This window comes from Microplitis mediator, chromosome 1 (assembly GCF_029852145.1).
Source record: "Microplitis mediator isolate UGA2020A chromosome 1, iyMicMedi2.1, whole genome shotgun sequence".
Taxonomy (NCBI): domain Eukaryota; kingdom Metazoa; phylum Arthropoda; class Insecta; order Hymenoptera; family Braconidae; genus Microplitis; species Microplitis mediator.
In genome coordinates, this window is record NC_079969.1 from 21,759,580 (window position 1) to 21,772,124 (window position 12,545).

At 28.8% G+C, this 12,545-nt stretch overlaps 2 protein-coding genes across 2 annotated transcripts; both read left to right on the top strand.

The window, feature by feature from the left end:
• The first annotated feature begins 233 nt into the window (after positions 1 to 233).
• Positions 234 to 7,418, top strand: LOC130675119 (glycogen phosphorylase). The gene is made up of 4 exons (XM_057480617.1): positions 234 to 612; positions 2,961 to 3,062; positions 3,156 to 4,862; positions 6,348 to 7,418. Exons 1-4 carry the CDS (start codon positions 370 to 372, stop codon positions 6,831 to 6,833), a joined length of 2,538 nt encoding a protein of 845 aa, XP_057336600.1. The 5' UTR covers positions 234 to 369; the 3' UTR covers positions 6,834 to 7,418.
• Positions 7,419 to 8,093: 675 nt separating this feature from the next.
• Positions 8,094 to 12,542, top strand: LOC130674636 (galectin-9-like). The gene is made up of 7 exons (XM_057480031.1): positions 8,094 to 8,336; positions 8,727 to 8,812; positions 9,034 to 9,244; positions 9,329 to 9,523; positions 10,773 to 10,858; positions 10,934 to 11,128; positions 11,990 to 12,542. Exons 1-7 carry the CDS (start codon positions 8,274 to 8,276, stop codon positions 12,144 to 12,146), a joined length of 993 nt encoding a protein of 330 aa, XP_057336014.1. The 5' UTR covers positions 8,094 to 8,273; the 3' UTR covers positions 12,147 to 12,542.
• The last annotated feature ends 3 nt before the right edge of the window (positions 12,543 to 12,545 follow it).

Below are 12,545 nucleotides of genomic sequence, written 5' to 3' on the forward strand. Positions count from 1 at the left end.
TAACGAGATTATATAATTAAATGATAGGTAATCTCCAAAATTTGAATTTACCATTGGTCGATTGTACTCATAAATTTTCTTCACGCTGGTAGTGCGTGCCGTGATGTCTATTTTTCATGATTTACAAATGTAAAAGTAAAAAAAAGAAATTGATCCATCACGCATGCGTGACCTTGAGAAAGACGGCAAGGTGACCGTCCTATCATGATCAAAACTCTGGTGTTGGATTTTAAAGATCAGACTTCTCGTTCTCGTCAGTTTAGTTTGATTCGTGCTCGCGAGTTCACGCAACCAAACCAACTGCTCCCACCTAAACTTAGACTGGTTTATAACATAAATAATAATTTGTAAACACAAATAACTTATAAAATGTCTATGCGCGACGTAGATCACGAAAAGAGAAAACAGATTTCGGTGAGAGGTATCGTAGATGTCGAGAATGTTGGAAATTTCAAGAAGACTTTTAATAGACATCTGCATTACACTCTCGTGAAAGACCGAAATGTTGCAACTTCAAGGGATTATTTTTCCGCCTTAGCACACAGCGTTAAAGACAATCTCGTTTCTAGATGGATCCGCACCCAGCAATATTACTATGAAAAAGATCCAAAGGTAATTCATCATAAATTAAACAATTTATTTATTTATTTATCTTACTTATGAATTACTTATACATTTGTTTTGTTGAATAATAAAAATATGAATTGTTATTTAAAGCCATCAATAATTCGACCTTGTTCCCAATTTAATAGAGATAATCAACTTCGTTTAGCGCCTCAGACATTTAAATCTTTCAATTTAAATTTAAATTCAAATTCAAACTCCAATTCATATAATTTATTATTATTATCATTATCCAATTCAACTGTCGTCTAATTCACAAGTACAACAGTAATAATTAAAGATTTTTTTATTTAAATTAAAATTTAAGCATGCGCTTTATGTCAATGTCAAGAACTGTTGGAATTTTTCCCAGTCTTACATTTATTTTGGCTCGGAAAAAATTTACATTAACAATCTAACTCTGTCACTAAATAAATACATCAAAGTTTCAAAACTTTTGACAGCTCATTATTATTATTATTTTTGTTTTATTTTTATTATTATTTTTTAGAATGTATAAATATATAGAAGGGTGATCCAAAGAAACCAAGCTATCGAATTTATGGTTTAACGAGGACGTAAAAAAAAAAAACTAAAAAGTTGCATCTATAGTTTTTTGAATTTTCTACATGTGTATATTTTTAGTTTTTTTTTTGCAATCGATTTGTTGAAAAAACAATCCGAATATTTTTTGATTGTCAATTTCGGATCATGGCTAATTTCAGTATCTTTTTTTAATGTTAATAAAATATTATTAATTACAATGTGGATTTGCTGTAGGTGTAATTGCTTTACATGTAGAACAAATTTTTTACTTCACTCAATTTTAGTATAAGATTTTTTACGTAGAATTGATATTTTTAAGAATACAGCCTCAAAACTAATTCTGTTAACTCTCGACTTTGATGGCCTGGAAGTATACGAAATGTTGAGTTTAGAAATTTGACTGCCAGGACTTTTTTTTTAGAAAATTAGGGGAAATTCCTTTGTTGGCGTTGTAAGTTTTACTATGTCAACATATGAATTGTAACTGTATCACAGAAAATTTGGCTTTGTTACATACGAATTATTTCTATATCGACAATGTAAATTTTTCTATACCAACATTGGAAAAATTACTATGCAATATAGAAACAATTCCTATGTTAACATTACTGAAATTCCTTTAATGACGTAGGAAATCCCTCAATGTCAACATGGGAAAATTTTTTATGTTGACATAGAAATTCTATGTTAACAAAGTAGAAATTCCCATTTATGTAAAAATGAAATATTTGTAAACTGATGGTTTTTTTACGCAATTAATTAATTGAATTGATGATTATATACTGTCGGAAACATGATACTGAAGTTAGCAGACGTCTAATAATTTTTGGATTTTTTTTTAGACGATAGAAGATAAAAAAAAAATATTTGAAAAAATTGCACCTGTAGTTTTTAAAATTTTCTACATGTGCATATTTTTATTTTATTTTTTTACAATTGATTTATTGAAATACGAAAATCCAAAAAATTTAAATTGTCTGCTAACTTCAGGATCATTCGGAAACACGATATAATTGACTTTTACGTACACGTTTATATCAATTGAATTTATAAAATCATTTGTTCATTGATAGATGCTACAAAAAAATTTTAATTAAATTACACAAAATTTTTTTGAAAACTTTGAAACTCTATTTTCGTATACCTTAAAAGCACACGTCTCTATTTTATCGCTTAAAGGCCTAAATAATAATAATGACCAAAAAATTTGGTATTTTGTTGGTTTTACTTTCTTGTAGACTTTTCCTATGCAACATAATTATTTTTACTACGTCAATGTAGGAATATTTTCTATCTTTACAGAAGAATTTTTCCTTTGCCAACTTAGGAAAACCCTTATTCTGGTAACATTAAGACAAATTTCTATACTGACATAGTAAAAATGCCTCTGTCAACAAAGGAATTTTCCCTAAGCAAATTTGGAAAAATTTCCATTTTTTTCTCTCCGTGTACAAGAATATTCTAGAGCCAAATTTTTATCTCAAACGGTTCAAAAGTTGTAATATTTTTAATGAAAAAAAATTTTTCTCGCGTGTTATTTAAATGGTAAATTTAAGACGACTACCGCCACTTTTTAAACTGACCTAAAAATTTTTTCCAACAGGAGATTTTTTTTCTCGATAAATAGGTCCGTAAATTCGATGGATTGGTTTTTTAGGATCACCCCAAAATATAATTTAGTTACGAAATATGAGATTAAGATAAATGTAAACATGTTTGTTACATTTAAAGAAAAAAAAGTAAATTCTTATCACATAATTAAATTCTGTTTAGTCTTTGTATTTATTAATTAATTAATAATTAATTTACAGCGTGTATATTATTTATCTCTGGAGTATTACATGGGCAGATCACTACAAAATACGATGATTAATTTAGGAATTCAAGGAGCATGTGATGAAGCAATGTACCAGGCAAGTATTGACTGATACATTCACTTTTCTAATGACGAAACAATATTTCAAAAGATATTTGGACTTGAACTTTAACTGTTAATTTTTATCCAGATGGGCCTGGACATTGAAGAACTAGAGGAACTTGAAGAAGATGCGGGGTTGGGTAACGGGGGTCTAGGTCGATTGGCAGCCTGCTTTCTTGACAGCATGGCAACACTAGGTCTTGCAGCATACGGCTACGGGATTCGTTATGAATACGGAATATTTGCTCAGAAAATAAGAAATGGCGAGCAAGTTGAAGAGCCTGATGACTGGTTGAGGTACGGGAACCCATGGGAAAAAGCGCGACCTGAATTTATGCTGCCGGTAAATTTCTACGGGCATGTGATAGAAACTCCGGAAGGAAAAAAGAAGTGGGTTAATACTCAAGTTGTCTTTGCTATGCCGTACGACAACCCGATTCCCGGTTACAAAAATAATGTCGTAAATACTTTGCGACTTTGGTCTGCTAAATCACCAATTGAATTTGACTTGAAGTTTTTCAATGATGGTGACTACATCCAGGCTGTCTTTGATCGTAATTTGGCTGAAAATATATCGCGTGTGCTCTATCCCAATGACAATTTCTTCGAAGGAAAGGAGCTGAGATTGAAGCAAGAATACTTTATGGTTGCAGCGACTCTTCAAGATATTATACGTCGATACAAATCAAGCAAGTTTGGATCACGAGATCATCATCGTACTGATTTTGATGAATTTTACAACAAAGTTGCGATCCAGTTGAATGATACCCATCCTTCACTTGCAATTCCTGAGTTAATGAGAATTTTAATTGACGTAGAAGGACTCTCGTGGGAAAAAGCATGGTACATTACCACACGTACGTGTGCGTACACAAATCACACGGTGTTACCTGAGGCACTTGAACGGTGGCCAGTTAGTATGCTCGAGAGTATTCTACCTCGACATTTGCAGATTATTTATCATATCAACTTCTTACATCTTCAAGAAGTAGGCGCCAAGTATCCCGGAGACTTGGACCGACTCAGACGAATGTCTCTCGTTGAAGAAGACGGTGAGAAAAGAATAAACATGGCGCATTTGTCAATAGTTGGCAGTCATGCCATCAATGGGGTGGCAAGAATTCATTCAGAAATTGTAAAAACTAGCATTTTCCGCGATTTCTACGAAATGCATCCAGAAAAATTCCAAAATAAAACCAACGGAATCACTCCTCGAAGATGGCTACTGCTCTGCAATCCCAATCTCTCTGATTTGATTGAAGAGAAAATAGGCAGTGAGTGGACGACTCATCTTGAGCAACTGGCCCAGCTTAAAAAATGGGCAAAAGACCCCAACTTCCAACGCAGCGTCATGAAAGTAAAGCAGGAAAATAAATTAAGACTGACTGAGATGCTGGAAAAAGACTACGGGGTTAAAGTTAATCCCGCTTCAATATTTGATATTCAAGTTAAACGTATCCATGAGTACAAACGTCAATTACTTAATTGTTTACACATAATTACACTTTACAATCGTATAAAAAAAAATCCTTCGGCTCCATTTGTACCACGGACTATTATGATCGGTGGTAAAGCTGCTCCAGGTTATATGCTGGCGAAAAAAATAATAAAATTAATTTGCAGTGTCGCTCACGTTGTTAATAATGACCCGATAATTGGTGAAAAATTGAAGGTCATTTATTTAGAAAACTACCGAGTCACACTTGCGGAAAAAATAATCCCGGCTGCTGATTTGAGCGAGCAGATTTCAACCGCTGGTACTGAGGCTTCAGGAACCGGTAACATGAAATTTATGGTAAGTTTATTAATAAATGTCATTATGTAACTCATGTCGAAGAATACGCTGCTAATTGGCTAAAGTCAGCCTTATACAATTTTATATTAAAATACAATCCTATCTGATTGGTCACACGAGTGGTTTAATATATGTTAAAACACTCATTTTTATATTAAACCACTGAATTTTAGTGAAATGTCACTTTGAATTCAGCTGCTTTATTAAGATGACCAAAATCTCTAGCTGCTTACGCGCATTCAATTATTTAGCACACATATGTGCAAATCAAGGCAACGTCAGCTGAATTTTATAAATTTACATATCTCTATTAATTGATAAGACATAACACCAAAGATGACTTTTTTTTTTCATTGAGTTGAGGCCATTCTCAGACAGTGCCCCCCCCCACTTTTTTAAAATAATCAATGACTTTCAATTGTAATGACCGTATTAAAATTTTGAAAATTAATTTAAAAAAAGTTAAAGCATTAATTGAAAAAAGGACGATTTCACCGAGACATAGATTTTTAAAAAAATTATTTATAGTTGTTATCAATTAGGAGTTAAACGAAATTTGCTGAATAAATTTTAACTTACAAAATTTGAAAATTCAAATTATAAAATTGACATGAAGATTTTACTGGAATTTATTTAGCTAATTTTATTTGACTCCCAATTGATATAAATTGTAAGTAATTTCTTTTAAATTCTATATCTCAGCGAAATTACGACTACGTTGTCCTTTTTTCTATTAAGGTTTTAATTTTTTTGAAAGTCATTGCATATTTTTAAAAAGTGGGGGCACTATCTAAGAATGTCTAAGTTTTTTTAAGCGAATATTAAACAAAGTACCCGATGAAAAAAGATTTTATACAATTGTATAAAATTATATACAAAAAATGGCCCGATCCAATTGTATACAATTTGTATAGAATTGTATACAATTTCTATACAAATTGTATACAATTGGATTGGGCCATTTTTTCTATCCAATTATATATAGTCTATATATAATTATACATAGTCTATATATAATTGATATATAATTCTATACAATTGTATAAAATCTTTTTTCATCGGGTACCCAATTTTATGAAGTATAAATTTTTTTTAATAATAATACAATTAATTATTTTTTTAACTCGGACTGCGTGATGTTGACTTTAGATATTTATCGGCGTTTTTCTTCGTGCATTCATTACATAAACTATTGTATACATCTAGTGACATCAGACATAATACCGCCCGATGAAAAAAGATTTTATACAATTGTATAGAATTATATATCAATTATATATAGACTATATATAATTGGATAGAAAAAATGGCCCGATCCAATTGTATACAATTTCTATACAATTGTATACAATTGGATCGAGCCATTTTTTGTATATAATTTTATACAATTGTATAAAATTTTTTTTCATCGAGCGAATCCACATGATGTATAAGATACTTATAAAATATAATCTTTTAATCATTAATCAAATGAATTAATTACAGTTAAACGGAGCATTGACTATCGGAACATTAGATGGCGCCAACGTAGAAATGGCCGAAGAAATGGGTAACGAAAACATATTCATTTTTGGAATGAACGTCGACGAAGTTGAAGAATTGGCGAAAAAGGGTTACGATGCCTGGCATTATTACAATACATTACCAGAAGCTAAGCAATGCATCGATCAAATATCCGGTGGATTCTTCAGCCCAAACAATCCAGATGAATTTAAACAAATAACCGATGTACTTATGAAGTGGGATCGGTTTTATTTGCTGGCTGATTATGAAGCTTACATAAAATGTCAGGAGCGCGTTAGCGAGGTTTACAAAGACTCGACTAAATGGGCTGAGATGTCCATTAATAATATCGCATCTTCCGGTAAATTTTCATCAGATCGTACTATTGCTGAGTATGCCCGCGAAATTTGGGGCGTTGAACCCTCATGGAAACCACTGCCTGACCCTCATGAGCCACGAGACATGTAAATGTCATATTAATCAAAAGTTAAATTATATAATATATATTACATATATTTATGAATTAATGTTATCTGTTGAAAAACAAAAAAAATAATCTGACTATTGCATAAATGTAGCATGACATTAATCGATTAAGTTTAAATGTTTTAATTTATTAATTAATAAGAAAATTCAAAGTACAGCGAACGAGACTTGAGATGGAAATAAATTCCGTCCGATTGATCAATGCCATAGTAATTTTTACAACTCGCAACGAAAACAGACATATTTCTTAAAGTACAAAATTTTTAAATTTAAAATAGACAAATATTTATATAATATACATATTGCAATACTTTTTACTTATATACCAAAGTTTATATATTGTACAAGTACACGTGTTCTTTCAAAAAATTTTATATAAATGAAAAACTATCGCTCATTCTTGTAATTATTATATAAGAAGTTCGATTAATTGTTAATCTATTTTTGAAATTCAAAAAATAATGATTTAATCAATTTATCGAACCGAAAAAAATGTTTTAATTAAATGTTTGGAAATATATTTAGAGTTTATCTGTATACTTTGTGATTTTATGGGCAGCTGATAAATATATATCACTGTGAAATATATGTTTTATCTCTTTTATTACCTTTACCAAAAAATATATATAGATTTTTTTTTTCAGTACTACAACTGATATTTGCATGAATGGTAAATATGCGGAAGTGAAGTTGCATTTTTTTGACTCAATAATTATTTAAAAAATTTTTTTTTTTTGTTTAAAATAAAAATTCATGCTGATAAAATATAAAAAAAATAAATTGCGAAATTTTTGTTTTTGATAAAAAAAAATTTTAGCCGAATTAGATAAAGCCACTCTTTAATATATTTATATATATATTGAATAAAACTTATATTGAAGTATTTAAAATGTTTAAAAAAATATATACACGATTTTTTTGTATTTACATTTTCAAAAATCACTTCACTTGAATTTAAAAAAAAAAATCAAATTTTGAATTGACAGCAAATCCAACATCTAATTTAATTATTTATTTTTTAAAGTACAAAAATTTGCCAAATTTTTTTGAATTTATCTTAATATCATGATAAAATTTTAAATTATTTTTTTTCAAGCGCATAATTTTTTTTCTCAAGTAATTAAACTAATAATTAAATCTATTGTTATAACTATGAGTCACCATTTAGACTTCTTAGCACATATATATTAATATTGTCTCGTTCAAGACCTAGATATTAATTTACAAAATACTTATATACATATATATTTTTATTTGTTGGCATAAATGCACGTCTGCAGAATAGAAATAAGAATCAATATTAAATTTTTACTGTGCATGAATACTCCATCACACTCTCAACTTTTACATTCACCGCAGTACCAAGTGTGAGAGTGTTGGAATATATAGCACCAGCACCAGCACCATCACCAGAGTGTCAGTATGTCCAACAGAGAAACAGCTTTAAAAAATTTCCTCTTATTCGACGAAGAAGCAACGCCTTGGGTAAGTAATTAATTAAATTTAAATTGAAAGAAAAAAACGATAAATTCATAAAATTCAAATTCAAATTTATTAAAACTACTCCAATAATTAAAAACTTAATAATTTTCGAGTCTTATCCGGCAAAGTATCATTTTATTATTATCTCTACGTCGCATAGCAATTGCAGAGATTGCGCGCGTCACTACAACCCTACTGCGCATGATTTATCGCGCATTTATTTCAAATAACCCGCGCGTCATGATCTGATGTCGCGGATTTTTATCACAACACTAACCACAATCTATTATGTATAATAAATATTTTATTAACAATTTACATATTTATAAATATAATTAAACCTCATATATTTTAAGACAAATAAAAAATTAATTTAATTTTTTTTTCATTTAGAATAAATCGAATCCGGTAACTCCGGTCCAACTCGAGCCAACATCTGCTATTATTGTAATTGGATATCTTCCCAATTATTCAACGAGGTATTTTATTTATTTATTTATTTATTTATTTATAAAAATAAAAACAAAATTTTAATGTTACCGCAACTTCACAGCGAATAATTGAAAACAAAAAATAAATAAAATAAATGAACGTTTATTATTTTGAGGTGCAATTTAAAAAAAGACAATCATTAGCACAAACATTTTAGTTATTTAAACAAATAAATTATGTAAATTTTTAAAATTTAAATTAACCGTAGGTTCGCCGTTAATTTAACATGTCAACAAACCGGAAATATTGCATTTCATTTAAATCCACGATTAGACAGAGGATATATTGTAAGAAATTCTAAAATAAAAGGCTATTGGAATGAAGAGGAAACATGCTCACCATTTATTTCATGCAATGGTTTAGTGTCACGTAATTCATATTTTCATTTGGTAATTTTTTGTTCATCTAAAGAATTTTATGTAAGTTAATTAATTAATTAATTAATATTTTTTTAAATAATTTAATTTATTAAATTAAAACGATTTTTTTTTTTGAAATTGCAGGTTTCGATAAATGGCGAACATTTTTGTACATTTACATACCGGCTACCTCTCGAAACGATAACACATTTAGAATATGATGGAGAAGTTGAAGACGTACGTTTACGTGTAAAAAATCTTTACATTTATCCGGATCCAAAGATTATTAAATCGACATTCAAACTTGAACTTCATGATCGGCAGCCTCTGACAAAACTTGTAATTATATTTTTATTTTTATTTATAAATTATTTTATTTATTGCACAACTCAATTGCGAAGCAATGAGATGTTCTGCTTACTCGGTCCCGGCTGATTCACTCACATAAAAATCATTTAGGGGACGGGGGCAAAACGGGGTATCCCCGAAATTTGATAAAAAAAAAAATTTGTCTTTCCAGATTTCGAAATCATTTTTGTAAATATAATTGAGCATTATAAATTATTTTTGGGTTTTAATTTTAGTTGCTGAGGAAGCCATAAATACATGAGGAAACGTTCAATTTATTTAAATCAATTAATTTATTTCTTAGTTCTATTTCCTACGAATTTAATCGTTATTATTAAGTATAGTCACGAACGTCGAAACATAATTGAGCATTATTTTGAATTTTTTTTGTTAAAGTTTTCAAAAATCGAGTGTCAGTTGAAAAATATTAATGACTTTTGTTTTAGGATAAAAATTATTAAAAGTTTTTTTTCTTCCTTTGTGTCCAATAATTATGTGAAATAGTATATTACACACCAAGGGCAGTGAATCAGTCTCAGATCACATGTAATTGTTGGCCGAGGCGAAGCCGATATAACAGAATATAAGGAATTTTTTTTTTTTTTTTTAAGGAGTACCCCATTTTGCCCGCAAAATTGAAATTTTTGAACGGCAGCTCAAAATGTTCTATTTACTTCGAATATTATTAAAAAAAAAAAAAAAAAGAAATTAGTGTATTTGAGTCCTCGAAAACTCAAAATTTCCTTAAATACCCCTTTTGCCCCGCCTCCTCTCCTACATTTATTAAAATATGTTCCATTAAATAAAAATTTCTACCATTTGAAACATAATTTATTAATGAATAAAACGATCGTAATTTTAAGTCACTTTTTTTTTAAAACAAATAATTGAAAAAAAAAAAAAAACTTATGATAACCGTGAGTATGTAGGGATGTTGGTAAACACAGCTTAAAAAATTTACAACCGATTGATCTATTTTTTTTTTTTACACCTGAATTCTTAAATAGAAGAAATTTTTTGAAAATCACTGTCTAAATCTTTTTGGTTTAGTTATAATTAATAAAAACTTAAAACTGGCAACTCATTAACAAATTTAGCTGCCATTTTTTTTATGATCATGATTATTTTTTATTTTACTTGCATAATGTCGCCTTCTATTTATCATTTTTTGAGTTAGCGAGTTGTTCAGGTTTGGATTTTCAAACTTTTAATTTATTATTAATTATTTAATTTTATATAGAAAGTACCCTCGACGATATTTATCGAAGAATTCAAACATGGAGCGCGAATATTCATAAAAGGTCGTTTGAAGTTACTGCCTCAATCGTAAGTTAAATATTTAATAACTCGTAAACTGTAAATTGAATATTACTACTTATATTTTTTAATTATTTTAAACAGATTTTATGTTAATCTCCAGTCTAGTCCATTGATGTATCCGCATCCAGATATAGCTTTGCACATAAACCCGCGTTTTCAGCATGGCAACCGTCCGCCTCATGTTGTGATGAATTGTTGGAAAGCTGGTTCTTGGGGTCGCGAAGAACGACACGAAGGACATTTATCTTGGGCGCCTGGTAGAGAATTTCTCTTAACGTAAATATGTTATTTTTTATATTTATTTATATATCTATACTGCCTATTTTTAAAAATTTACTCAATTATTATCATTATTTTATTTTATTTCTTTTTAATTAAATAGTTTCGCGGATCGCTTATTTTTGGCCGTGAAATTTTTTTTTTTTTTACAGACTAATTTATGGATCTGTAGCAATAAAAAATTATAATGTCAACCCACGATTATATATAAACTTAGTAAAAATATTTATTATTAATTTTATTTATCAAAATTATTCTCATAAAATTTAATTGAATCAACGAATATTTTATTTTCTTCAAAATTTAAGATCTATATTGATCTCTATAAATTTATATAGATCTTAAATTAAAATTTTTTTCTTTTTATTTGCGATTTAAATCCCTTAGATCTTTTTCCGTGATCGGAAAAAATTATAGATCTGCAAAAAGTAAAATTTTGAATTTTATTTACATCTCTGTAGATATTATTTTTTTATTATTTAGATCTATAGATCCCTACTTAGACTCAAGTTAAAGAAATTCAAATTATCACAATAAAAATTTGTAAATTAAAAAAAACAATTTAGACCTAAAAAGATAAATTAGTATTTATGAAGACCGTAAATTAAAAAAAATCAGATCCCATTAGATCTGAATTAAAAAAAAAATTTTCATAAAAAAAAATCAAATCTCTAAAAATTTTTACGACCAAAGTTTTAAACCATTCCCATAAATAGAAACTCATAAAAAAATTAAGGAATTTTTTTTATTGTTCAGACGATCAGAATTTTGTTCTATAAAATATTCAAAATTTTTTTACCGCCAAAAATAAAAATATAATTGATTGATAATAAAATAATAAAAAATTATTTCCAACAGGATCCGCTGTGAGTACGATAGCTACGTAATCTGGCTTGGAAATAAAATAATTGGTGAATTCAAGCATCGCGTTGATCCATCAGAAGTCGATACATTGCTGATAACTGGAGACGTAGTCCTCTACGAGCTGGCATTGAAACGAACTGACGAAGAGTAAAGACTTAACACAAGTGTGTAATCATCCCAAGTGACTTTGAATACTTACTAGCATAATATTTAAATGAAAAATATATTGTAATTTAAAAATAAAATCAAAAATAATTGTAGTAACGAGCAGAGGACTGGGCGATTTTAATAACGGATTTATTTAATAGTCAAGTCAAGTTGATTTCAAGTTTCTAATCTTCAACGTTGCGTGGAGTATTTTTTTTATTGTATATTTTTTTTTAATCCTTCGTCAAAATGGCCCAGATTCTTTGCTCGTTCATTACTTCGCTCTAATTATATACATGCATACACATATATATTTTTTTTATGTAATTGATAGACATGGAGCTTTAAAAAAGTACTGAAATAGGCAGAAAAAGACCAAAATATTTGTTAAAAAGTTTTGTAA